At 48.8% G+C, this 26,087-nt stretch overlaps 9 protein-coding genes across 9 annotated transcripts; 3 read left to right on the plus strand and 6 right to left on the minus strand.

Annotated features, from left to right (window-relative positions):
* Positions 1-1,830: 1,830 nt before the first annotated feature.
* JR316_0005646 (putative transcriptional regulatory protein) lies at positions 1,831-5,544 on the plus strand (the record flags this gene model as incomplete). Its single annotated transcript, XM_047891402.1, has 13 exons — positions 1,831-1,942; positions 2,062-2,144; positions 2,198-2,217; positions 2,270-2,324; positions 2,381-2,803; positions 2,860-2,952; positions 3,268-3,425; positions 3,484-3,552; positions 3,608-3,767; positions 3,825-3,942; positions 4,001-4,233; positions 4,290-4,450; positions 4,509-5,544. The coding sequence occupies 13 exons, from the start codon at positions 1,831-1,833 to the stop codon at positions 5,542-5,544; spliced, it is 2,721 nt and encodes a 906-aa protein (XP_047748751.1).
* Positions 5,545-6,465: 921 nt separating this feature from the next.
* JR316_0005647 (uncharacterized protein) lies at positions 6,466-7,674 on the minus strand (the record flags this gene model as incomplete). The annotated part of the gene is made up of 1 exon (XM_047891403.1): positions 6,466-7,674. One exon carries the CDS (start codon positions 7,672-7,674, stop codon positions 6,466-6,468), a length of 1,209 nt encoding a protein of 402 aa, XP_047748752.1.
* A 2,292-nt stretch (positions 7,675-9,966) lies between these two features.
* On the minus strand, positions 9,967-11,444 carry JR316_0005648 (Chitin deacetylase; the record flags this gene model as incomplete). The annotated part of the gene is made up of 11 exons (XM_047891404.1): positions 9,967-9,984; positions 10,041-10,161; positions 10,222-10,231; positions 10,294-10,400; positions 10,469-10,544; positions 10,598-10,645; positions 10,730-10,756; positions 10,808-10,927; positions 11,111-11,166; positions 11,222-11,244; positions 11,310-11,444. 11 exons carry the CDS (start codon positions 11,442-11,444, stop codon positions 9,967-9,969), a joined length of 741 nt encoding a protein of 246 aa, XP_047748753.1.
* A 1,681-nt stretch (positions 11,445-13,125) lies between these two features.
* On the minus strand, positions 13,126-15,295 carry JR316_0005649 (uncharacterized protein; the record flags this gene model as incomplete). The annotated part of the gene is made up of 10 exons (XM_047891405.1): positions 13,126-13,261; positions 13,313-13,482; positions 13,532-13,684; positions 13,731-13,892; positions 13,943-14,521; positions 14,580-14,659; positions 14,711-14,817; positions 14,855-14,963; positions 15,015-15,140; positions 15,184-15,295. 10 exons carry the CDS (start codon positions 15,293-15,295, stop codon positions 13,126-13,128), a joined length of 1,734 nt encoding a protein of 577 aa, XP_047748754.1.
* Positions 15,296-15,577: 282 nt separating this feature from the next.
* JR316_0005650 (uncharacterized protein) lies at positions 15,578-18,524 on the plus strand (the record flags this gene model as incomplete). The annotated part of the gene is made up of 2 exons (XM_047891406.1): positions 15,578-16,357; positions 16,416-18,524. The coding sequence occupies 2 exons, from the start codon at positions 15,578-15,580 to the stop codon at positions 18,522-18,524; spliced, it is 2,889 nt and encodes a 962-aa protein (XP_047748755.1).
* Positions 18,525-18,583: 59 nt separating this feature from the next.
* Positions 18,584-19,337, minus strand: JR316_0005651 (uncharacterized protein; the record flags this gene model as incomplete). The annotated part of the gene is made up of 3 exons (XM_047891407.1): positions 18,584-18,906; positions 18,957-19,072; positions 19,123-19,337. The coding sequence occupies 3 exons, from the start codon at positions 19,335-19,337 to the stop codon at positions 18,584-18,586; spliced, it is 654 nt and encodes a 217-aa protein (XP_047748756.1).
* A 277-nt stretch (positions 19,338-19,614) lies between these two features.
* JR316_0005652 (uncharacterized protein) lies at positions 19,615-20,242 on the minus strand (the record flags this gene model as incomplete). The annotated part of the gene is made up of 2 exons (XM_047891408.1): positions 19,615-20,023; positions 20,082-20,242. The coding sequence occupies 2 exons, from the start codon at positions 20,240-20,242 to the stop codon at positions 19,615-19,617; spliced, it is 570 nt and encodes a 189-aa protein (XP_047748757.1).
* A 171-nt stretch (positions 20,243-20,413) lies between these two features.
* JR316_0005653 (uncharacterized protein) lies at positions 20,414-21,337 on the minus strand (the record flags this gene model as incomplete). Its single annotated transcript, XM_047891409.1, has 3 exons — positions 20,414-20,838; positions 20,886-20,999; positions 21,058-21,337. 3 exons carry the CDS (start codon positions 21,335-21,337, stop codon positions 20,414-20,416), a joined length of 819 nt encoding a protein of 272 aa, XP_047748758.1.
* Positions 21,338-22,660: 1,323 nt separating this feature from the next.
* Positions 22,661-25,867, plus strand: JR316_0005654 (uncharacterized protein; the record flags this gene model as incomplete). The annotated part of the gene is made up of 1 exon (XM_047891410.1): positions 22,661-25,867. The coding sequence occupies one exon, from the start codon at positions 22,661-22,663 to the stop codon at positions 25,865-25,867; it is 3,207 nt and encodes a 1,068-aa protein (XP_047748759.1).
* Positions 25,868-26,087: the final 220 nt, after the last annotated feature.

A 26,087-nucleotide genomic window follows, 5' to 3' on the forward strand; every position in this document is an offset into this window, starting at 1 on the left:
GAAACTGAAGCAAAAGAGCACTGCTATATGATGATGAAATGGCAGGATTTTCGACCGCTAGTGTAAATGGAATGACACACATATATATTACGATGACTGACGCACGGGTAAACGGCCTCGCAATAAAACCACCGATGTACCTTGGGTGATTCGTGAACCGTCGCATTATTGTTTCAAGCGTCAAAAGGTGAGACGACTGTCAAGAGCATTTTCACAGGTTAGAGCGAAAGAAGTGAGGTCATAAGTTTGATGGCAAGCATCATAAATCATAATTCTTGAGGCGATGTGTGTCTGCAAAACGGCCACACGAGGAGTCAATTATGCGGCGCCGTGAGCCGAGTATAAATGTATGTAATTGGTTGGGTGAAGGCTGCGAGGATAATGGCCTGATTTTAGATGCGGAAAAAAGTACGTTCTGCAACGAACTTTCCAAGAGGCGTATGAAAATGTCTTGATGAGACGAGAATTAATGTGGGTCCGGTATTTTCTTGGCGAGGATATAGGTCCATTTGTTGATTACCTTTCAAGTGATAGAAACTGTACAGCTAGCGAGTCTAGACTGCTAAAAAGATGGGAATGTAGGAAAGTGAAACCCTCCAGACATTGCGGCCAAGTACAGATTGAAAGCGAATACCAACGGCAACTTTTTCAAACCGACGAGGACCTTATCACTGCAATGGCGATGAATACGGAGACAGCAAGAAATCGAGACCAGCCCAAAACAGAATGCATACATACAGGTTATCGCAAGTTCACAACCGTAGTTCTTCTTGGTCCTATACATACGGGTGTTATGAAATGTTGCTATTGGTTAACAGGTCGCCGATTTCCGCCTTCAGAGCGGGTTGATTCGGGAAAAGGTCCCAAGGAGGCTATTTTGTTGAGCTGAACTCGTGTGCTGCCTAAGTTTGTCCATGTTAAAAAAAGAAATTGCTTGTTTGAAGCCTTTCTTGGGATTCGAGTCATGCGAAGCGAGGATTGACATATGACGTATCCAAGACGATCACTATCGTTTAGATTTGCAAAACCAGGGCGCCAGGGGTATACTCGTTGCACAGTCGCGTTCGTTCAATTGGAGAGCGCACACTGCGGTTCAGAATATCACGCTGCGCGCTCTCTGTCGGTCGTGCTGCGGTTCGCAGGAGGGAGCCAGTGCAAAAGAAAGGTCTTCTCGGGTAAGCAATATGTATAGATAGTAGGGGTGCCGTTTGGTGGGCGCAGATGTCGCGCCTAGGCTGAATGAACCATGTATTGATGAAAAGCAGGTTGGTAGCAATCGACAGCAAATGGGGCAGGGCAACATTAGTGGGTCTTCGAGGCGGAATGTGATTCGCTGTAGAGATTATTATGATTCGATGTCGCGTGCAAATTCAATAAAATGCTCGGAAAGCGATGCAACTCGGTCGGAAGATAAGATCCTGAATGTGACTCATATTCAAGTTCTCTGGCTTTCGTTGCCGATATGATTCGATAGTGTGGGGACATGCCGTTCTTTGTCCAAGTTGGCAATTGGGGCATAATCCTTCAAGATGCTGCGGTTATTGACTTGTTTGTTTTCTAGACGTCGGTAGAAGCTATTGGGACCTAACACAGCTTGTAGATCGCAGTCAAGCGTTGGCATAGACAAGAGAAAATGCACGCTTGCTGGTACCTGTATGCGTACAAGTCATGGTGGAAGGCTGAAATAGGCGTTACGACCGGCAAGGACGCGTCAAGATTCGTGCCGGGTATTTATATAATCCTCTCTTATAATACGTTATCAATCACAACGCAGTGACCCACCCCCATACTCATGCATTGACCTGTTATTTTTTTGCCTAACTCCTCATCATGTCGTCCGGCGAAGACGAGTTCAACGAAGGCGAGACGTCCTCGGGCGTTTTTCAAAGTTTGAAAAAACGAAGGATACAACGGGCTTGTGACATTTGTAGGAGGAAGAAAAGTGCGTCTCGGCTATATTTGTGGAAATGATTCATGACACTCATATACTATGTGATATCTAGTCAGATGTCAGTCTGTGGTTCTGCGACTCCTCTCCAAGTCATACTCATACCTTCATAGGCGATGGTGTGCAGATGCCCGGAAATCGGTGTTCCAATTGTGTCGCTTACAGCTTTAATTGCACCTATATTGAGGCCGCAAAAGTACGCCATATTCCCCATTCTCATCGTTATTTTGATTTTAACCATGATGCCAGAAACGTGGGCCGCCCAAAGGGTACGCTCTTTCTCACTCAACTACCTCAATATCCTTCTGACGAGATCTGCAGTTATGTCGAGAGTCTTGAAAATCGGGTGGAGCGGTTGGACAAACTTCTTCGGCGGGTGTGTAATTTGTTCGTTCAAGGGGATTTTACTAAACTTACGCGAATGTTTGCTAGCTATGTCCGGACGAGAAGTCTTACAAGGAATTAATGTCTACATTAGACCACTGGGCGCCCGATAAACCACCAGAAGACCCAAGTTCTATTGTTGGATTTCCAGTGAATCCAAAAAAGCCGCCTCCAGGTGCCCCAACGCCTCTCGAGAGCGTCACATCCGCCATTCGTGGTGTTAACAGCACTCCTCAGACCCCTCAGGAAATGGCACACGACGACGACGACGCAGGATTGTTACTTATTGACAATTTCAAGCGAATGAACCTGGCCCCAACAGAATACCGCTTCTTTGGAAAGTCCAGTGGTGCAATGCTCATAAGTAAAGCTATTGAGCTGAAGAAGGAGTACACCGGAAAGGAACCCGGTTTCTTGAAGTTCAGCTCATTAAAACAGCAGAGAAAAGATGAATTTTGGACGTCGCGACCTGTGAGAATTTAATCAATTTAATTTTTCTCGTTACTCAAATTGTAATTATTTTGCAGTGGGAACACGGCATGGATACTGTTCCAGAAGTCGAGTACGAATTTCCCGAACCCGATCTCGCTGCCCATGTCGTAGATCTTTACTTTGAGCATGTAAACCTTTATTTGCCTCTTCTCCATCGGCCTACCTTCCAAAGATCCATCGACGAAGGCTTGCACTTGAGAGATCACAGATTTGCTCGTGTTTATTTACTTACTTGTGCGGTCGGTGCCCGATACTCTTCAGATCCTAGGGTTAGATTGGATGGCATCGAATCTCTACATTCCTCAGGGTGGAAATGGTTCGACCAGGTGCAAATGTTGAAGCCAGCATTGCTATCTCCTCCAAACTTATACGATCTACAAACATATTGTGTAGGCCAATTATTGATATCTTGTATGCTCTTTCTGCTGACATCTCTTTGACAGCTCGCCGGCCAATTTTTGCAAGGATCGTCAGCACCACAGTCATGTTGGACGATCGTCGGTATTGGAATACGGCTGGCACAAGATGTCGGAGCTCATCGGCGAAAGATACCTGGTCATTCAATGACAACTCAGGACGAGTTGTGGACCAGAGCCTTCTGGTAATTTGGAAATCCTAATTGTTCTAAACATTATTCAACAATGCTCACTTGCTTATAGGGTTCTTGTGTGTATGGATAGAATGGTCAGTTCCTCTCTAGGTCGACCATGTGCTATTCAGGACGAAGAGTGCGTAATTCGAATAATAATTTCGAATTTTCATGTGCCAACAAAATGGATCTAGTTTCGATTTAGATTTACCTATTGATTGTGATGATGAATACTGGGAAAACGAAGATCCTCTCCAAAGGTTTAAACAACCTCCTGGTAAACCATCTCTTGTCAGCGCGTTCATAATGTACCTTAAACTTCATCAAATTCTGGCGTTCTCGCTGCGGACCATTGTATGTGTGCTCATCCCTTTTCGGTTCGCAAACATTGACCCTGTTGCCAATATTTAGTATTCAATCAATAAATCGAAAATTTTGCTGGGATTCGTAGGTCAACAATGGGAACAACACATTGTTGCAGAGCTGGATTCCGCGCTGAACAAATGGGTAGACAGCGTTCCTGATCACTGTAAGTTTCCGTGTCTGCTAGTGTTATTTGCTCTATTTTGGCTCAACCTAGGTTACAGTGCGATGGGACCCCAATCGTGAAGACGAACGCTTTTTTAACCAATCCGTCACATTGTATGCCGCATATTACCACATCCAAATTCTCATCCATCGCCCCTTCATCCCATCGCCCAGCAAGCCCTCTCCGCTATCTTTTCCATCTCTCGCTATATGTACAAATGCCGCTCGATCATGCAGCCACGTGGTTTTTATACAGAAGAAGCGAAATCCGTTGACGATACCCCAGATACAAGTATGTTTTCACGTCCACAGCTCCTAGTTGAAGTTTAACTAATCATGGCGTTGTAGATGTCCGTTTTTACCTCTGGCGTCGTTCTACTCTTGAGTATATGGGGTGGCAAAAGATCTGGACTTTCAACGGATCCGAATAAGGAGATGGAGGACGTCCACAAATGCATGGAGGTTTTGAGGAATTCGGAAGACCGTTGGCATTCGGCAGGGCGACTTTGGTCAGTACTTGGCACACATAGAGTGAACTTCGCTTACATCGATCTCTGTAATGATCAGGGATATCCTCTACGAACTCGCATCAGTGGGCGATTTGCCTCTCCCTCAACATAGCCCATCCAGTAACAACAAACGAGAGAGAGATTCCGACGATCCAATAGGGGCCTCTGACAGCCAGCAAAGCGACTCGGACAACTCTGGTGAACCCATCGCGTTTGGGACCGATGAATTCATCATCTCTAGCCTACCCTTCGGAAACAACAACAGCAGCAGCAATCGTAACATTGCCGGATCGCGAAGAGTAGAATCGTCAATACGCTCTGCACAAGCTTTGCAGTCCGAAATGCACCAACAAGGTTTTACCCCTAGCTCATCGCCTACCCATCAACGTTCTCTGGCTCATAGATCGTCTCAATCGCGCATGCAACTCCAACATGAGAGGTCTTTGGTATCATCGATCAACCAAAACCAAGTTCAATCTCGTTCTCCGGTGGAATTTGCACTGCCGTTATACAGCAATGAACTTGGGCGCATTCCTCTGCACGGCCAAGTTACCTTCTCGGATCAGGTTACAACGCACCCTCCTCTGACTCAGCAACCTCAGCAACACCATACAAACTACTGGTATGGAGACTCCACAGGTGGTGGTAATAGCAATAGCGCATCTTTGCTGTCAGGAAATATTAGTGGTAGCTCCTCAACGCTCGCGATGCCCTATAGGCCTGTTGGAGAAATGAGTACGATGACTCAAGATTTTGGGATGGATGCCACGTCGATGGCTGCAGGAACGATGTTTGATACCATGTCGGGTGCCTTGGCGTTTTCTCATCAGGCTCAATTCGGGATGGGGTCTGGCAGTTCTTCGAACACGATTTCACCTGCGGCGTCTGCACAGTCTTTGAGATCATCTATAGGGAATGATATTGGAACGCAAGGAGCACTTGGATCGATGAATCCTCACAATCTTTTATCACAACACTACCCACAGCAGCATACAGGCAACGTTGGAGTCGCGCAGCCAGACCCAGCTTCGTATCAATTTGTCGACAGCGATATCATGGCGATGTGGTCAAATGCACCAAGCGGGTTCGAGTAAGTGATTGTTGATTCTAGCCCCCTTTCTTTACTCCTCTCATTTAAAAGTATTTGTTTTGCCTGGTTCCGTTTTGACTAATCCATAATTCGTTTCCGCCCCGTTCTTTCAGGTTGGATGAGTGGGGGACGTACCTTACGAACGTCAGCGAGCTTACGCAGAACGGTCATGGGCAGTCTTCGGGATCGGCGTCCGCTGGTGGTATGCATCAGTCTGGGTCCCTTTCTTGACCACCGTTCGTGTTCTAAATCTAGAAGGCGTCGACGATCACTTGCGCCGACCCTCGGCTGGGACTTCAAGCTTCAAGCTTCAGTAGGCTTCAGTTCATGGACATCATATCTCGTTCTCCTTTTATCTCCCTCTTCCGCATATAGCCATCAATCACCCCCACTCCTTCAAATTTCGAAGTCCAATCTTAGACTCTATTTATTACCAGCAATATCGTACTATCCATTTTCGGCATCTTTCATTACCTTACGCGTTTTGTAGCTTTAGTTTCCTTTCACTCGGTGTGCTTTCGTGTTGTTTTTTTCTGCCGTCACTGTTCACTTACCTAGCACCATTGTATACCTACTCGTTATTTATGAAAACGTATTTCATGCTCATCTTACAGTTAGTCATCTCACCTATTCTACTTACTCTGTTTCTTTTGGCCAATCTAGGTCCATTCCGTGAACGTTCAGCTGTCGATACCCAATTCCAAGTGAAAAATAATGAGACGGGTGCTGAAATTACTCAAGGAGTCAAGTTAAAAAATTCAGACTAGTTTTCGATGGATATTCGAGTCTAAATTGTCTAATATAATAGTAAGAACAAATCAATAGCAACCAAAGCAAATGTAAGCAAAAGAAGAAAGAGGTCTGTAAAATACTGTGGCGTTACATATTATACTTGTACAAGAACATTCAATCGAAGGACGAAATGTCAGAGGGTCCTGTTATCCCGTAGGAACCATTTGCCCAGCAAAGAAGGTTTATAGTCGAAGAAGGTGCCCAGGCAGCGGTAGGAATAATGGTTTATGGGGCCGATCACATCGAGATGTGTTAACGATTCCCAATTAACCTGTAGAAACGGTATATATTCCTGTATAGAATCTGGGAAATGGCTCCAGGGCGAAAACTGAAGATGCAGAGATTGCAGATTCGGGGTAGACACGCTGCTGAAAAACTGACGAAGGTCTAGAGTAGATGATATCTTTAAATGTTTTAGCGATGGATGGGACACAATATCAGAGGTACTAGAGTCGGCATCGGTGGCAATCCATTGACCAAAATGTCCCCCAAAATGATTATGTTCATGGAGATTGGGGTAAATAGTAGAATCCGGGTTGTGCCTAAGCTGGTCAATCTCGCAAGAAGTCAATACCGGACAGCGTCGAAGGATTTCTACCATATCTCCAGGTTGTAGATTGCAGTCAACTAGACGCAACTCCGCAAGCCGAGGAAACATAACCTCGGTCGTCCGACCACGCAAAATATCCCCAAATGTCCGATATTGCGGCCGTGCAAAAAGAAAATAAGGGTAGGATCCTTTCCAGGTCAACTTTTGAAGGTTCGACAACCGATATAGATCCAAAGAAGGCTGATCCACGGCCTCGACGATGTCTGTAGGGGTGTGAGATTTGACGACTTCGACATTCAATTCTAGACCTGGAGTTCTCGATGCCGATGTCCCGCAGGTGCTGTATGGAGGTGAAAGTGCGTTGACAACTTCGCGTAAACTGTCCAACGTCGCCTTGGACCGGCAGTGCCACAGTAGGTCGACCTTGAAGGTTTTCGAGTTGTACATAACGGACTGGGTGCGCAGGGCTTGCCCGCATGATTGGTTCAGGTAGGCCTTCCACTGAGGGCCGTGCTGTGCTCCGCCGATTTCGATGTGCGTATGATGGAGGGTGTCACTCTTGCGCGGTCGGGTGAAAGATGTTCGAATATTTGCAGTTGGATCTGGCTCATTTGTTGGCAGCCAGTGCTCTGCAGTGAAGGAGAAGATGAGGAGAATTGATAGAAAGTTTGGTACAGCGGTTGGATAAACGAAACAGCACAGTGCGACCATCAGGATGATCTCGGGAAGGGTGAATGCGAACAACTCCAAGATATGTAAGGTATTTGGTCGAGTTGATGGTTTTAAAGGCATGATTTCGTTACGTTTTTGTTGAAGATGTTCTGAGAGTAGAATGTTGAAGTCGTATGCAGGGCGCTGAACGAGGTGTTCGTATTTTCTGGGATCGAGAACGAAGTGAGAGATGATGTATGTTTTTAAGAATACTTTTGATGATAATGCAGAATACTTTTGAAGAATCTTGCCTAGTTACAAGAATTAGGGGACAAAGGTTTCTCCTTGAGATAGTGTACGACAAGGGCGGTAATGATGGACTCCGTAAAAGCTAAAAAGGTTCCGTACAGTCAACAAACACCATATTCACTCTATTCCGAAGACATGACCAGCTACCTTTGTCATTCCAGCGGCTTATGGAGTCGTCTTGAATTTCTTTTACTGCTATGGTTACGGCCGTGTGGTATTATTGAAACGACTTGTTGTGTCGCATAGTTTGAGATATGACGAGGTGATTGCCACGCGGAAAAGCGTCAATTCTTCTATCAAGTTAGAAAACAGAGAGAGAGCAGGAAGACATGACATTTTCTAAGTCAATTCGTACAGAAATACATGTCTGTCAATTCTCTGTATAAAAAGGACATCAATACAGCTACAAAAAGCGCCATGCCTTTGTTATATATGAAGGAAATACTTACACTGGTTCACCGGCAAAAAGTACACGACCTTTATTCTCCTTGCCCTTTGAGTAACATATAATAGCACCGTTAATCTTGCAACAAAGGTTTCACAGGCGTGATCCCGAAGGTGGTCCAAAATTCCCTCGAATCCAAAGCACGACCCAGTTGTTGAACATCGCGAGGCAATGCCCGGACCCCATATTCATCCATCAACTCTCGAACCCATGCAGCTTGAGGGCCTTTGTCTGTATCTGCTAATGAGGATTGAACAGGCGGAGTGCCCCATGCTGATGCAAGGTCCCACCAGTCATAGACACGGTTATCGGTGAGCAACCATCTTTGTCCTTTGGCCTTCCCAAAGTCCCCACAAACTGCAAGCACTGCTCGCGCAACGTCTATCCCATGTATTACATGAAGACTGCCCTGGAAGTGACCGCAAACATTGAATGAAATGAGCATTTCTGAAGTTGTAACGATGCGCATAACCGGCAGCAGGTTGAAAGAGTTCTTACTTTGTTCTTGAGCCCTTCCTTTGTTCCCGCAACTCTACCAACCCAGTTCTTTGGCGACCGTGCCCCTCCCCATAGACCAGCAAGGTTCAACACGGTAGTAGGGAAATCCCCATTTAATGCAAGCAATTCGTTTTCGGCTTCAGCTCTTGGTGTCGAGGTAATCCCTGAGTGGCGGTCGTACCATAAATCTTGAATGGTTTGAGGTTTTTCGAGATTCAAACGAGCAGCCTGTGAGATCAAAAGAATAGAAAACGCATAAATGCGTTAATCAGTAACACCCAGCGCATTTAAGCATCTGGATACTCACATCCCATATGCCAGTCGTTCCGAATTGTATAAACTTCGTTGCCGCGTCGCTATGATTAGCATCTCCTTCCGACGGGTGCGTCTGCGCATAGAGTCTAACAAGTCGTTCGGATGCGCCTTTTACGACAATGGGGAATGTTATGAGAACCACGCGAGCTTGAGGAAGGGCATAATATGGCTCGGGATTGTTGGAGTCAGGGTCAAAATCGAATTTGATAGTAGAATCCCTTCCGGATCGAGTTGTCGCTGCGTAGGTTATGCCCCGTTCGTCACAGATTGGCCTCAGAAATTGCGACGACCAACCAGCACCGAGTATTAAGATGTCGACAACCATGCGCATATCTTCCAGCGCGGGTTGTGTAGGCGTGCGGAATGAGTCGAGTCCGTCCCAATATTTGATTCATCTGAAAGATTCTGAATCGTACAGTAGTCGTGACCTATTTTGTACATAGCAATCCCGATCCTCTACTAAGAAACAGACTTACCATTCACTGTCCGCCGGTTTATGGGTATTAAATGTGTACGACACAAAGTCACACACATCTTAGCTACTCGTATAAGACCTATTTACCTTGCGACAGTTACATGGTTGATATGTTCCGAGAGTGCTGACCCAAATCATCAACATTCCATCGGCAAGATATATATCATTGCAAGCATAACTGGGTCACAATTTTACAAACGAAATCCAATAACCACAGATGGAAACAGTGGTGTTTAATAGCAAGTGTTGTATAGTAATTCGAATGTCAGACTGTGATAAGTAAAGGGACATAAAAAATCAGAATGAAAGTCCAATGGGGTCGTTAGTGAAGAGTCCTTTTTCTTTCCTTGAATTTGTGAAAACATAGAACATTATCGAATGCGCAGAAGGACTAGCAATGCCAAGTGCTCTGCACAATGAATCAGTACATTGCACACGTTTACGAAAGTAAAGCAGCCAGCTTACATCGCGAACCCCCGGAGTAGTCACACTCTGGTATGCGGGCAAGCCCGTGCATTCTGCCAAACTGACGAGTTTATATCCCGCTTTCTGTAGTTGTTGAATGGCGAACGGAAGGACTTGGTGCCTAAAGCATCGTGTAAAAAAATCGGATATGGGGGACAATTTTAAGACAAAGTATACTCACGCAGTGGTTTCTGGATTAATAAAACAAATCGAGTGAGATTCGAGTAACACAGTCGATGCCAGAATCACGCACCTTCTGTTTCGTGATTAAGTGCGACAATGGTGCTGGGATGCCTCGCGATGAGTTGAGTATATGCGGCTTCACTTTGAGCAGGTGTGGAGCCTGTTGAGTCACCAGAGCTGCGAAATGACAAAAGCAGTTAGCTCGCCACTCCTGAGGTGATAAAGAGGAAATATGTTCCACTAACTCGAAGTCCCACAATGCGAGTACCTGTCCTCGGATGGCCGCAGCTTGTCGAACTAAGTCGTTGTAACTGCCGTAAGCTAGATAGTTACTGTTAATAACGAGTCTGAGAATGGTATACATATCAACTAACGTGGTCTCATAAAAGCTGGAACCACTCCAATAATCTTTGTGAGAGCTTCTGCAAAGACCGAAATGAATATGTATCAGACAGGATCATTCAAGATTGTGTCGGAAAGAATATGATAAGATTTCATTTACTCACGCTCAACTTTCCACATCTCGTCATGTACTATATAGAAATGTAAATCGAGGGTATGAGATACGAAATGTTACAACTCACTGTCGTCCCAAGACAACGTTGAAAGATCTTTGTGGCTCCAGGTATGGGAGGAAACCTGGTGTCCATGCTGATATGCGTACTGTACGCGTTTCACCGAGTCTGCGTCGTATATGCAGGCATCTTTATACCATACGTTAGTATAACAGGCAAATAAAATGGCAAGTATTCAAGAGGATGCCAAGAAGAAAGGAATGGACACTGACAGTTATTGCCATCTATTATAACGAAATGGTGTTAACAGGAGTAATCAGCACCCGGAGATTAAACGGCTTAGGATTCAAGTGAAATGGCACGACAACTTACTGAAGAAGAAAGTACCAGTTGCGTTGGCAGCGACAAGAGCTTTGCTGACATCATAACTGCACGGTGGATAAGAGTCAATCGGGAAGCGGAGACAATAGTAACAACACATACAGGTAGACCCAAGGTCCATCGTCCTAGATAGAATTTGGATCAAAAAGGTGAATCAACAGAAAAACAATACATCGAGGTGAAGCCTCACAAAGGTCAACGCGACGTTGTTGGGCTTCGTGCAAGTCGTCACGACCCTTGCCAGAGCCTGTCGCTTCTCAACGACAGGTGTCGAGCAGACAAGTGCAGGAAGCACCACGGCCAGAACAAAATTTAAAGAACGCATCGTTGTTTGTAGTAGGTTAGGAGAGTAAAAGACGGACAGTTTTCAAGGAAAGGGCCTTGAGCTTTTATAGTGTCGGATTCCTAATGCCAATGTGAAGTTGCCGTCATTCCATCTAGTTCCATCCCGCCAGACAGTCTCCCGAAAGCGACGGTAAATGACTCCTGACATGAAGTCTTCACCATTATTAGAAGATACAATCCGACAGTGCAGCTCGGACGAGACACAATTGTCGAGATTACGCCTAGTGCTTGAGGCCGCGTCCGTGTATTTTCGTCATAGCGAGGAGCATGATCCTTTGTTGCTGACCAGAGGGTTGAAGAGCGTTCATATTGGCCAAAAATAACCTTTTCTATTCGGTTTCGACTTGGCCAGCGATAGACTCGGAAGAAATATGCCGCGTGTCTACCCCATTTCTTCAAAATTGTGATTAGTTGGCTTCAATCGAACTGAGAAGGGGCAAATGAAGTCACGATAAATTTAGACTTACATTGACAGGGTTAACAGGGACATCTTGACAAGGATCTCTGTAGATTTCTCGGCATCTAGACTATGTGTACGCTGAAATTGTTCTGCGTCACTGCGAAATGAATAATCGAGTAGCCAAGTTGACGGCCGAAGTTGACCAAAATCTTCCTTGCAGTCTTCAGCACCACTGAAGAGAGATAACCATCATTAATGTCGGCCTTTAAATGGGAAACTTCCGACTCCGGATGCATGTGGGGATAGGCAAAAGCAGAACAGAAGTTTCTCCACTGGCAAACCGATCTATCAGCTAAACCAATTGCGACTCGTCTAAGTAGTCATCCTATATCCATCGTAAAAGTATAATAGCCCGAGTCGTTGAAAAAGTTTTAGCAAAGTGGAAGAGGTTATATGAGCGCCAAAAAGTGTCGTTTTGCTATGGGTACCTGAAAGTTCCCAGTGCCAACCTGGTTGGTGCAAGAGACAAGCAAGAGAGAATGAAACTTGCAGGCTCCACCAAAGCATGATTATGTCATTATTAACCGTTCGGCACCATTCGGGCCGTCAAATTTTTGTAAAGCAGTAAACTCAGCAGCCAATTGGCAATTCTAACTTGTGCTTTGAATAGCTCTCAAGCGATTGGTCGGGTCATTGCTATGGCTAACGGGCGCGTCTGGACTCCGGGACTTGATTTGCCACTGCCGTAGCAATTAACATACTTGGGCGTCGAGCAGGCGTCGAGACTGTGGTATCAGGTTGCAAGTGTGAATGTGTAGCTCTACATCTGCAGGAAAAAAAAGATTTCAGTAGTGGTACAGTTAGCCAATAGCCGGGGTAGTCTTGTTGACTGCCCCCCTATTTTATTGCTCCCGTAGCTCCCCGCCCAAGTTCAGTAGACTCGGTAGATATCTTAGTCAAGTATATAGCTTCTGTAGGTTCATGTAATCTCCATGCCAATCTCAATAGACTGTATAATATTTTTCTATGGATGCTACTGTGACTATATTGCCCACTATATGTCTATCTATCCTCAATTTAGTATTGAATTACCCAGATACATTCGGTCTATGGAGACAAAATAATCTTGGGAAATCTACTATTGTTATTACTGACCTTTATGGGGGTCCAATGCATATCACACGGTATTATAACATGATCAAGATTATGTATTCAGGTGGGTCAGCGAGCCAACCAAGTATACAGTAATTTATTTATCATATCATTCTTCCATACCATTGTCATCATCCTCACTATCCGTCTCTCCGGAATGTCCATCAAGCTCCTGACGGACTCTAGCAATATCCTCTACAGTAAGCGTCGGCATTGAAGACGGGGGAGCCAAGCCAGCGTGCTGACTGCAATCCAGTTTGTCAGGGACCCAAACAATACTGGTGCAACACACTTACCAGGCATGTTTGTACATTTTCTTTCGGATCGCGAGCACCACATCCTTATTGATAGCTTCCCATGTCTTGAGTACCTCGCGGAAAGCATTGTGACGTTCGAAAATGAGCTTCGCCCACATATGCGCTTTGGTGAAGGTGCCACTGCTCCACTCGTCCAAGCAAAAGTCGATCTAAAAAAGGAGTAAATTATATGTTTGCTCCACCAAGATTCACACTCACCACTGTCAGAACCAAAGCCAGCGTTTCTAATGGGATGGGGTTGAAATGGGCGGCATAAATGACACCCGGCCCAGTAAGTCCGTCAAACCAGATGGCCTCGATGGTTTCGGTAATGATTTTCCCTCTCGTATGACCGGTTTTGTTATGAGGATTCTACAATAATCAGATTCCGGCAATAATATCATTCACGAGAACGCACCTTGTAGTGAAAAGCCGCATCCGTTTTCAGTAAAGTGTAGAGGTCACGATTGTGGGCGATTGTCGAAGACTTCGTCCCCTTCTTGAAGCCAAAGAGGTTGACGACCAAGCTACGTATGATTGTCAATGCATGCCCTCGGATACGGGACGGGCGTCTTCGTAGCTGCAAAAAGAAAGCATCAGGCGACAGGAATAACAAGGGTAAGGATGCACACTTGCGATGGAGCTAATGCCTTCGGTGATAGCATAGTTTTCCTGGCTGGCCAGACAGGCATTCCGCCAGCACCGTTCGGCCCATTGGAAGCGCAACTCGGATGAGGGCAAAGAATTCTGGGTGCTCACCAAGACTTCGAATTCGTGTGCGGCCCTGTTGATTAATGCGCGCGCAACGTCTTCGTAGTCACTCGCCTTCAGCCTGCGTCCAGGAATTAGAACCACCCCCTCTTTGAGCTGGGGTATCATAGGCTTTTCGCCCGTCGCTCCATGCTCACGTTCGGGATGTTCTTCATCACTGTCGTCCTGGACATCGTTACGCGAGCGTTTTTGTGCTCCGGTGGCATCGTCATCGTCGTCGCGAGACCTCTTGCCAGGTTTGGTTGGGCCATGAATGGTTGGCGTGTCATGGACGTCTTCCATGGGGTGTGCAGAGTGGGCTTGGACTGGCGGTAATGCCTTGTATGCATGGGGTGACAGGCGCTTCGATAACTTGCCGGCGTGGGCAGCTTGAGGTTTGACGCGGATAAGCGGAGGGCGGTTTTCTTTCTCGGTGTGGGTGTAGGGCACCACTTTGACCTTTAGCAGCAATTTGGTGCATATTAGTAGACATTGAGCAGTGAGGACCCTGACTTACTGAGCTAGAGAATGAATTTGGATTATCAAACATCTCTTCTTCGCTTTCATTTTCGGCGTCGTCATCTTGCTGCGATCCTCCTAGAAACAAATGGTGGTAATACATTTATAACATAGTGGTGCGGGACTTACCATTATGTTTCTGGGCGGCCATGGCCTTTTTGAGTGCTTTGTATTGGTTTTGTATGCGGCTTAGCTCTTTTTCCAACTGGTCTTTTTCTGGGGCGGTATGAGCAGCACTGAAAATAATGGCATGGGTGTTGTAACGAACCTAACTCCGATTTTTTCATGGTAGGTTTGGATTGCCGTTTGGTGCGCTTTGCAGGTCCTTGGCTTTTTGCAGGCCCAGTGGGGGCATGTTCTTCATCGGAGGCGGCAATAGAGACTATATTAATGTATGTGACATATGTTTGTTGCAAAATTGTGTGGTTCGTACCTAGTTTTTTTTTCGGGCGTCCTCGCCCACGCTTGGGGGGTGGCACAGGTACGGGGGTAGATGCTCGGGCGTCTTCCTGGTCGACCTCGTCCTCTGACATGGTGGCCGCGTCGGATTCTTTAGGGCCTGATGTTGTCAATGTACTCGCTCGGTGGGTGAAAAAAGTTACCAGAGTCGGATGTATGGGCCTCTTGATCCTCTGGGTCGTGGTATTCATCCGTGTCGGGCTCTCCCAAATTTTCTGCTTCTGCAGTGGAGACCTGGGCTGCTCGAGGGGCCATTGAAGGAGGTGGGAGGGAAGGAGCAAGCAACCTACAAGTTTTAAAATCCGACAAAAAAATAACGACCTTGTTATTTGTGCCAGGCGCCATTGACCTGGGTGTTAAACATTGCCACCCCCTATTCTATAGGTGAGTGTCTCGTTGGTTCCTCTGGTTCAATCAGTCACTATGTTTCTCCATCACCCCAGAATAATTCGATGTATGTACTGCACCCACGCCCCCTTTGCATCGGAGGATAGCTTGTATCGGCACATCTGCAACTCAAAGGGTTGCAGAGCAAAGATGGAAAAACTCTCGAGTGGCGACAGACTGCCCCCACCATCTGCGGATCTCTCTGTGTCAGAAGATGAGGTCTGGCCCGATCCGCCAGTGACTCCTTGGGCTCCCATGCATACTCAACCTCTACCTGAGAGTTCCGAGTCAGCAACCGAAAACAGCGAACCCTGGGGCAGTGCACAGCAACCAGATGTGGAGGACAGCGGGTGCTCATATGTAGAGACATTTCCTGGCCCTACAGGCACTCCGGTCGGGAGAGCACCAACGGACTATCAGCAACATGCCGAGTGGCAAAAGCAAAACCAACTGGAATCATGGTATCCATTCGCATCTCAGGATGAGTGGGAATTGGGCCGCTGGTTAATAAGATCCGGTTGCAGCACTGAAAGGATTGACGAGTTCTTGAGATTGAATATGGTGAGTCTCGTCGCAGATGTTGTGAGCCCTGTGCGAGCTGATTCCTTGCAGATGCGTAGCCGTATGAGGCCTGCATTCAAAAACACCAGAGCGTTGCACAAACGCGTCGATCTGCTGCCCGAGTCTTCACCTTGGTTTTTCAAGCCCCTCAAAGTCACAGGAAACCTCAAGGACCACCACAACAAGTATTTGGAGGAGGACTTGGAGTTGTGGTATCGCAACCCTGTGGATTGTATAGCAGAATTACTCCAAAATCCCGCCCTGGACGGACGGTTAGGTTTTGAACCACGACGCGTGTATCGCTACCCCAATTCGATGGATCGTGAATACAACGAGATGTGGAGTTGCGACTGGTGGTGGGAAAGACAGGTATGTTGGTCAATAATGATGTTCATCGGGGCAGCGATTGACTTACCAAAAAACATAGAAGTTACTGCCTGAGGGTGCCACCGTGTGCCCTGTCATTATATCGTCTGATAAGACCCATTTGACGAACTTCTCGGGTGACAAACAGGCATGGCTGGTATACATAAGTGTCGGTAATATACCGAAAGAGCTCCGTCGCAGTCCCTCGGCCAAGGCAATGGTTCTGCTAGGCTATCTCCCAGTCGCTAAATTCGCATGTTTTGATGAGGCCCGCCAGGCTGTGGAAAAGTATCAATTATTCCATCGCTGTATGCGTATCATCATGGAACCTCTGATTAAAGCTGGGCAAGAAGGAGTCCAATTGCAGTGCGCAGACGGTTATGTGCGCCTCTGTTTCCTGATCCTCGCTGCCTATATTGCAGATTACCCGGAGCAATGTCTAGTCACTTGCATCCGAGAGAACTCGTGCCCGCGTTGTCTTGTTCTGCCGAAGCAAAGAGGCGAATACATGGACAGACCCCCATTACGCACGCCCGACCATACTTTGGAGGTCCTCGACGACACCGCCCAGGGCAACAAGCACCCGGACTTCAAGAAATATAACTTGAGATTGGTGGATCCGTTCTGGCGTGATTTGCCTTTCTGTGATATCTTCGAGGCCATTATGCCAGACCTTTTGCATCAGTTGCACAAAGGTATTTTCAAAGATCACATCTGTAATTGGGCGGGTCAGGCTTTGGAAATCGCAACAGGGCCAGGAGAAATGGACGAACGCTTTAAAGCCATGAGTTTGCACCCAGATGTACGGCATTTTGACGCTGGCATCACGCACACAACCCAATGGACGGGGAAAGAGCACAAGGCAATGGAAAAGGTTTTGTTGGGTATCCTAGAAGGCGCCGTCAATGATCGTGTCATCCTCTGCGCCCGGGCATTGCTTGATTTCATATATTACGCCTCCTTCGAGACCCACAGCGACAAGTCTTTGCGTATGTTAGACAAGTCTTGGCTATGTTTCCACCAAAACAAGAACATATTCGTAGAGCTGGAGCTCCGCAAGCACTTCAATATCAGCAAACTACATAATATTCGGCATTATGTGGATGCGATTCGTTCATTTGGCACCTTGGATGGATTCAACACCGAGAACACGGAACGTCTGCACATTGATTTGGCCAAGGTCGCATATCGGGCTTCTAACAAGCAGAACTACGTCCCACAAATGATAGGGTGGCTGCGCCGACGGGAGAACATACACAAGAACACGATTTACTTGCACTGGAGGACGCAATGGACGGAGGAGCATAATGAGGAGTCAGACACCGAGGATGAGGATGACGCAGGCGAGGATGAGGAGGATGATGACGTGGACCAGGTAGAGGTGGGTGAGGTTGCGGGAGCCAAGGAGGTAGTTCATCGTGTGGCCTTGCGAGCACCACTGCCCGCGGTGCCCCTGCGCACGCTTGTGCATGAGTATGGGGCAGAGCAACTGTTGTCGGAACTCAATTACTATCTGGAGGATGTAGGTTCGCAGTACAAGGCCTCAATTTCTAGCACGTTCGCCGTGTATCCGCGCGCCAGGCTGACCTTGCCTGTCATACCTGAGGTCGGGACGGAACCAGTCAGAGACGCGCTGTCGGCGACCCCCGCCGTGCCCGCGCGACATACCCCACAGGGAACCAAGCGAGCTGTACCACCCAAATTCACCACGGCACTTTTCAAAACAGCATCTACCGATGTCAACAAAGGCCCGTTAGATGGTCTAGCTGTTGGTCAGATCCGTTTAATCTTCGATAGCCCACGCACTACCTCAGACACGACCAAGACCCCTTTGCTGTATGTCCGTTGGTTCAAGCCCCTCCGTTTGCCGCAGACAGAAGCAGGGCTCTGCGAAACATCATGGTCCTCGCGACACGGAGCTACGCGGGCCACTGTAGTGCCTTTGACAGACGTCGTACGAAGCTGCCATCTCATGCCTCTGTTTGGGCGCCATATAGCCAAGGAGTTGGGGTGGCAGGCAATTGACGTACTACACCAAGCACCCAAGGTTGCTCTGAATCCTTATCTTCGTTTGTATGACTTCTATTGGTTTCGGTATAAGTTATCTATGCATGAAGAGGAGGCGTCGCCGGATCGAAAGGCGACTTTTGGTAAGAAACGCAAGCGTTGAGCAGTAATGGAGGACTACAGATTTCCATCTATGACAATGTAGACACCATATGATATACACTAATGACGACCCAAGTGTAGTTGGGCTCGACCCTGAATGTGTTCCAAGGTTTGCCTTAAAGACTTTACTTGGCGTTCCAGAAAGTCAATACGATCCGTGAGTTCCTCTTCTTTGTCAATGAACCGGAACGCCTGCCCAATTTCTTCGGCGTCGTACTCCTCCTCGAGAAGCTCCTGGAATTTAGAGAGGCGGAGCACCTCCTTTTGTATGACCTTCATCGCTTCACGAGCAGAGCAAGATGCCCGGGTGCGGTTGCGTACGCGAACAGGGCTGCCTGGGGTTTCTTCGCCCCAGGTGTTAGGATCGAGTTCGCTATCGCTATCTGTGGGACAATTAATGTTCGGGGGCTCTAGTATATCCGCTATCACATACCTGACGATAGGCTAATGATTTCCTCCCCTTCAGAGTTGTTTGAACTCTCTGTGGCGGCAGCAGCAGCGGGGGCCTCGGCGCGGCGCACCACAGTGCGTACTACGCCCTCAGTGACACTGTAAGTAAAGATTAGTGGTAGCTCTGGGGTGGGATTTAAGTAACTCACCTGTGACGAGTTCTAATGGCGGCCTGGCGAGCAGGCAGCCTACGGCGTACTGGGCCAGATGCCCTGAGGCCTGCGCGTTGTGGTGCAGCTGGGGCAGATGCACTGGGGCCTCCACGTCGTGGGGCAGCCGATGGCGAAGCAGGTGTCCTACGTCTCCAACGAGGGGTCCTGGGTGGACGGAGGTTCATGGCGTGGCGCGACTGACCGGGGCTCATGTGGGAGGAGCAGAAAGAGGAGTGCGGCGCCCAGACACCGGCTTGTAGCCCTCTTATATCGTCTGAGTTATGGCTCAAACATTTGCCACAAAATTGCCAATGGCGATGGCGAAGGTGGCGATCACTTTGTTGGAGTTTACTGAAAATTTTTTGGGTTTCGTTCGATCCCATGCTCGATTTATGACACGCAGGGGAAAACTTTAAGATTCCAATAGACGTGACTCTACTCGAAAAGATGTGTAGGTACAAAGGAATGTATGAGGTTCAACCCATGTCCTCAGACCCTCCGGGACCTCTTCTTGTTAAGCGCCTTTCTCAGCAGCGCCACCTCTTTTTGTAACAACATGATCTTCTGGTCGTCAGCAACGGCCTTGATCTTCATGAAGCGGACTTCTTTGTTGAGAGCGATGTTGAGTTTGTGATCAGAGCGGAATTGTTCCAATCGTTCGTGAAGTAGGTCCTGAATTTCGGCTTCGCGATTTGTCAAATTCAAGCTCACATGGTGGTGGTGCAGTGACAACTCTTCCAGGCGTTGCAGGTGTTCCCGAATGACCGCGATCGAATGGTGAATGGCGGCCGGTGTCGCGGACGATCTCGCCGTCACCGCTGGCTCAACCTGGCCTGGAAACACATCATCTGGACCGATGTCTACTATGCTAGCTGGAGAAGTTTCGGCAGCAATGTCTCTGCAAGATAAAAAGTTGAGCACAGTGGACATGGCTGCAACCAGGGCGAAATACTTACGACAGTCTGAGGGCCCCGCGTCGGCGTGTAGCATTCGGGGTGGGTGTTGAAGGGGTCGCCGAGGAGGGTCGATACCTCTGGAGTGATGGCGTAGCCCGACGGACATTAGGAGAATGAATCGTGTTAGCTTTGGAGCGGTGAGGCGTTGGGGTGCGAGACATGATGGCAGACCTGATAGAAATTGCAGAGGCCATGCCGCTTTTATATATGCCACGAACATGTCAAATTTCCGGGTCATAGTTATGTCCAAATGACCTCCGCCTGTTGACATTTATATGGCAACACAATCCATACGGCAGACAGACATGTTTTCGTAGTAGAGATTGTACATCTTACTGGCTGACGGACTGTTTAATGGCATCTACAACCTTGATAAATTCATCCCGCTGCCGAGTCCACTCCAATCGTTCTGCCTGGAGGGTGTCACGCTCCTGGCATACCGCCGCTAGTGTCTTCTCCAGTGAATCTTTTTGATCGACAGACTTAGCCAGTCGCTCTCGCACACGACCCCAATCCATCTTTTCGTCTTGCCAACGACTGAAAACATCGTTGATGGAGGACTTGGTGGCGCTGACCATTCTCTCTAAAGCCGAGACCGAGGCCTCCATTTCTTTGACGGAATTCTGCACAGACTGTATGCGGCGTTCCAGTTGGTCCTCTCGATCCATAACGAAGCGGCCTGCAGGTATACGCCACAGGATCTCCTCATGGAGAGCCAGTGCCTCAGCCGTGACAGGCCCTCCTCCGCGCGCTGGCTCTGCACAAAATCAGTACAATAGACCCAGTTAAATACGCATTACTCACTATCGCTATGGTTGTCCATGCTGTCCTCTGTGACGGAACCGCCTTCCTCAACTACTTGCGCGGCGTTGTGAGCGTCATTGTGGTCCTCAACAACCTGACTTTCTTCATAGTGAACTGCGGTAGCGACCTGAGTCAGTAATCACTTCGCAGGGGCCCACCAATGGACACTCACCAGACACATACTGGCTGCATTCGTCGTCGGCTAACTGCGTCTCCGTTGCTTCAAACATACCGGCAGGTGAGGCTGGATGAGGGGACGTAGACGCGCGAGATATAAACACGCGAGGAATGGGGGTCTGAGGCGTAGCGTGGCGCTGAAACGAGACTCGCTTGTCCTTGGTGGGGGATTTGGGTTTGCGGCGGGCTCTGCCTCCCGGGGATGGAGAGCTGGTGGCGTCGGAGATTGACACACGAGGGGAGGACGTGTGACTCGCCTTGTTCGTACGAGCCATGGAGAAGACTAGGGCGCAAAAACATACACAGTCGGCTCATGCCTTTAAGGAATAAAATTGCATGATCGGTCGGCGGGGGCGTCGCGATCGGGCGGCATGACGTAGGCGAGGGTAGAACACGGTCAGCACCCCCATAACAGGGGCCCCGATCGCGTATCGATAAGGTGTAAGGGCAGCACACCAGAGAGCTCTGGTGTGCGGGGTATAAGTCGTTGTCCAGTCTTATCAGAGACCTCTGATCACGGCACGAGGGCTGGTGCTAATCGAAGTAGTTTTCCATTGATTTGGCGAAGAAGGTGGGGTCGATACGGAGTGTGCGGATACAATGTCGGGGGCGATGAGAACAGACCAGAGACCTCTGGTGGGCTATCACAGTGTGTTACCCCGGTTACATGATTGGGAGCAAAAGCGCGAGTGCAAGACACGCCAGAGAGCTCTGGTGGGTCTGACACTATACCGCCCAGGGGGAGCACGACCAGAGACCTCTGGTAAGCCCCGCAGACGTCTGGGCGCCGCCATGCAGCTTGTCAGGTTGCGCCTCTTGTCGATAACGAGCTGGGCTAGGCGGTAGGAAACCAGAGAACTCTGGTTGTCCTAAATCACCTGGGATGGTGCAGCGAACGAGCCAGAGATCTCTGACTTGCCCGCGACCCCCGCACCCAAGACCAGAGAACTCTGGAGGCGGGAGGGGTGAGGTTGCTATCAAGATGGTTGCAATCCACATCACCCCTTGTCGTGTCACGTGGCTCTTTCAAACTCCGCTCAGGTACGTTTTGATTCCTAAGTCCCTCTTCCCGTACCTCCCGGTCGCCCTACAGAAGGTCTTCTGTAATCGCGACCCCGACAGGTACACCGTCTCTTCAGAAGGTCTTCTGAACAGACGCTGTAAATAGGGAAACCGTCGTTGGCCCCTAGAGTCCCACTGCCCCCTACCTCCTGGTCGCCCTACAGAAGGTCTTCTGTAATCGCGACCTCCACGGGTACACCGTCTCTTACTGCCCCCTACCTCCTGGTCGCCCTACAGAAGGTCTTCTGTAATCGCGACCTCCACGGGTACACCGTCTCTTCAGAAGGTCTTCTGAACAGACGCTGTAAATAGGGAAACCGTCGCTGGACGGAGGGTGGTGTGTCGCTCTACAGAAGATCTTCTGTAAAAGTGACCCTCTCTTCACCCTGGAACTCTCTTCACATCATATTCACATTCACAACATATTCTGCATAGCTGGTGTACAAAGCTGGGTTGCGTCTATTGCTCTTCGTACGTCGTATTACTGGGGTAACGTATGCTGGGACAACAACTGATGTCTATCACGCAGATACACAATGCCTCTCACTTCCCAGATTGACTGGTCGAAGGGTACCGTCTTCATCCACGACGGCACACTTATTTGTTCGCCCAACTCCAAACGATTCGTCATACTACCTTGTGGGCCACCTTCACTGAAGCATTTGGAAGCCGCCAAAGATGAAAACAAGGCCCACCTGCCTTACCCCGGTTCCACACATTTTGACCGCAAACTCGATATCGACCTCGCCTTATACCGGCAACCCGTGCAGTGGGAAGACAGTTATGGCTGGCTGGCCTTCGTACCATTGTCACCATCATTCATATCCTTGCCATTCAAGCCATTGTCTTGGACCCCAGAACCGAGGCGGTGGAGGACAGGTCAAACCACATACCAATGGGAAGTAGAGTCTCATGAAAAGGGCGAATGGTATAGATGCGAATCTCAGCTCGTTTACCTCTGCGAGAAGCTACGGTTATGGTATCGCATACCGGGTACCCCGCCTCCTGTGCCGTCTCGGTTTGGTTATGACAGACCGCACCGAAGTAAAGAAATTGCCGAGAAGATGGTTGAGGTGTCGCGCAATGCTTTCGTGTTGTGGATGGGTTTCCTCTCCTACCTGATTGCGCAATCTCGTCGTCCGGAGCACGCCGCCCACCTACGTGATGACGGTAAGAAACCCGTCCCTGCGTGGCATACCAAAATTCTCGAGGAGCAGGCCGCTGAGGCTGCAGCAGCAGTGGCTGCTTCGGCCCAAACAGGATGGGATCCTATCACCCCACCTCCGCCCTTGATCACGGAGCCATGGTTGGATGGTCTCCGCCAGTCAGTGGTCTGGAACTTCACTCCACAAACGCCGCGCGCTGGAATTGCCTACGATTGGACCACATCGCACCGCACGCGACCTCCGATTGAGTTTTTTTTGGACAATGCCATCGCAGTGTACTATCCTTGGGGAGTAGTGGAGGAAGACACTATGAAAACACACAAACTGGTGCGGCAGGACCTGAGACCTCCGTCCGAAATGCTGGCCACGGTGCTAGACGAATTTCTCGGGTCGACGGATGTGCCACTGGCCACTCTGTTCATGCGCAAGTATTACGAGCAACCCGACAGCACTGTTTCGCCCAGCATTAAACTGTTAGGGCAGAGCCACTCGCAATCGTTTGTGTTTCAGCACATCATGGACCGGTATCACAACGAACAGACTGCATTCGAGAGAGCATGGGACAATCCAGACAACCTGGACATTGACGACATTCTGCGGCAGAGATCTTCCCAAGTAAATGCGAAGGCCCGACGGATGGAGGAGAACTGGAATGATTCCTTTACGGAAGGTCATGAAATGCAAGGACGTATTTCTGGAGTTGTGGATGTCACAGGAGACGTTCGTGGCATACAAAATACCGAGTCATTCACTGATTGGGAGCCGTACTGGACACGACGACTGGCTCAATGGCGCAAGGCGTTGGAGAATGAGGACCCCGCTGCTCGTCGCTTGCGGTTGGCTCGCGAGAAACAAAAGCCTACCCGACGCACCAAAATGTATCAGTGGAAAATGGTGCGCCACGCCAACGGCACAGTCACATACCTCAGGCAACTGGTATCGCCCAACATGGCTGCCAAGTTGTACCACAAGTACCGTCCACGTCAAGTTGTGTACAATTCCATTGACAACGTCTGGGATCTTTGCCGGTACTTCAAACCTCCAATTGAGCTGGCTCAAGGAGGCTCAGACAATAGTGACTTGAGTTCAGGAAGTTCTGACGAGTCAGACCCTGGCCCCATTCCCTTGGTGTCCAAACCCAATCAGGTGGTTAACACGCCAGAGCCCCAGGAACCGCGCGTGCAACAGTTTGACCCTAGCAGTCGCCCGCCAACTCCTGCTGCGGAACATTTCAGTGGGTATCCAGGATCGCCGGATATGCAGGTAGATGCAGTCCATTCCCATGTCACCGACACAGTCCCACCCCCAGACGTGGAACCTGCCCTCACTCTCCTGGACGCCAGGCCCCCACCGGCCCCCAAGCCAGATGCACGCACAGGCTGGATGGTGCCCGCTCGGAACCTGGTACAATCCTTGCGACTGGGTTATGGGTATACAGGCCCAGGTTCTGGGTTCTCAGTGCGTGCTTCCACCACGACGAAGGATGAACGCAAGGAATGGCTTGAGATTGTGGAAAGCCTGGGTTTCCTAAGCGCCAATGCCGACGACCACCTTGAAGAAGCCGACAAGCAGACTGTGCAGGTCTTCTATCAACATTACGTCGTGTCCGACAGTGAAGACATGTTGGCTGACCTATGTGACCTGCACCCCAACAACAAGTACGGGCTACACACCTTCTTGGGATTACGAGAGGTACAGCGCCCCCACAAGAGCATGTTCGTGTTCTCTGAACCACGCTCACAGTGGTCAGACTGGAAACTTGGTGTGGAAACGGCCGAGGTCGCGTTATACGTATGTCGGTTGATGCAGATGTATCCCACTCTGGACATCGACGACATTGGGTACAAATTGCTAAGCAAGGGCGTGCCCTGTCGCACCTTCGTCAAGATCCCAGCATCGCCCCGGAGTAAAACCGTCGTTGACAAGTTTATTCCGACCTCATTCCGTCCCGCGGGGTATACATTTGTGGTGGAAGACTTCCTAGAGTACCGACATCAATGCGAGACTCTTTTGAGCATGCCACAGGGTAGAGCCGCTGTTTTAAAGGGGGGTATAATCAGTCGCATTGCCAGTGAATACCTGGGTTTGTTATCTACTTTGGAAGGCCCATCCCCTGAAATCATCACTAACAAGCAAGGTTTCATGATACTTTTGGGGCCTAACGAGTGCTGGGCTGATGACGAACTCACGGAAAAAGAGTTAGCGGTGTTGTGTGGCACATACGGAATGTATACGGGTAAGCTGACATCACAACTTGCTGGTTCACAACTCACTCACTTGTATACAGCTCGTGCCAATCAGACCACTATTGTCTCATGGTTCCCACCGGCGGACCTCTGGGCCCCTGGGTCCTTGAGAAATGGTCGTCAGCTTATTGAGTGGACACCAGACAATGAAAAGTGGTATCAAGATCGCGTCCGAGATATTCTTGCTGGTCAGGCTCAGCCACACACAAAGGTACAGTGGAGGACATGGTATCGCGGTATACCACAGGCGCGCCGCCTGAAGGAGCAGTCATCTCATCGTAGTGCAGACTTTGTGGACCGCCATTTGCCCATCACCCAAGGCAAACTGTAGCCTGGTGTGTCAAAATTGGTATGTACTCTCATATTGGCGACATACGCCTTGCTGACCTTACGCAATTGACATTCAGTATCATAACGAATTTCTTGTTGGTATTTCATCTTGGTAAGTAGTTTCATAGCCTCTACTAAGTGTGTCACTCACGCCACACGCACACCACACAATCAATTAGGCCAAGCAATATATGTATATTATCAGAAGATTAATAGTTCGT

Source organism: Psilocybe cubensis, chromosome 5 (genome assembly GCF_017499595.1).
Source record: "Psilocybe cubensis strain MGC-MH-2018 chromosome 5, whole genome shotgun sequence".
Lineage (NCBI taxonomy): Eukaryota > Fungi > Basidiomycota > Agaricomycetes > Agaricales > Agrocybaceae > Psilocybe > Psilocybe cubensis.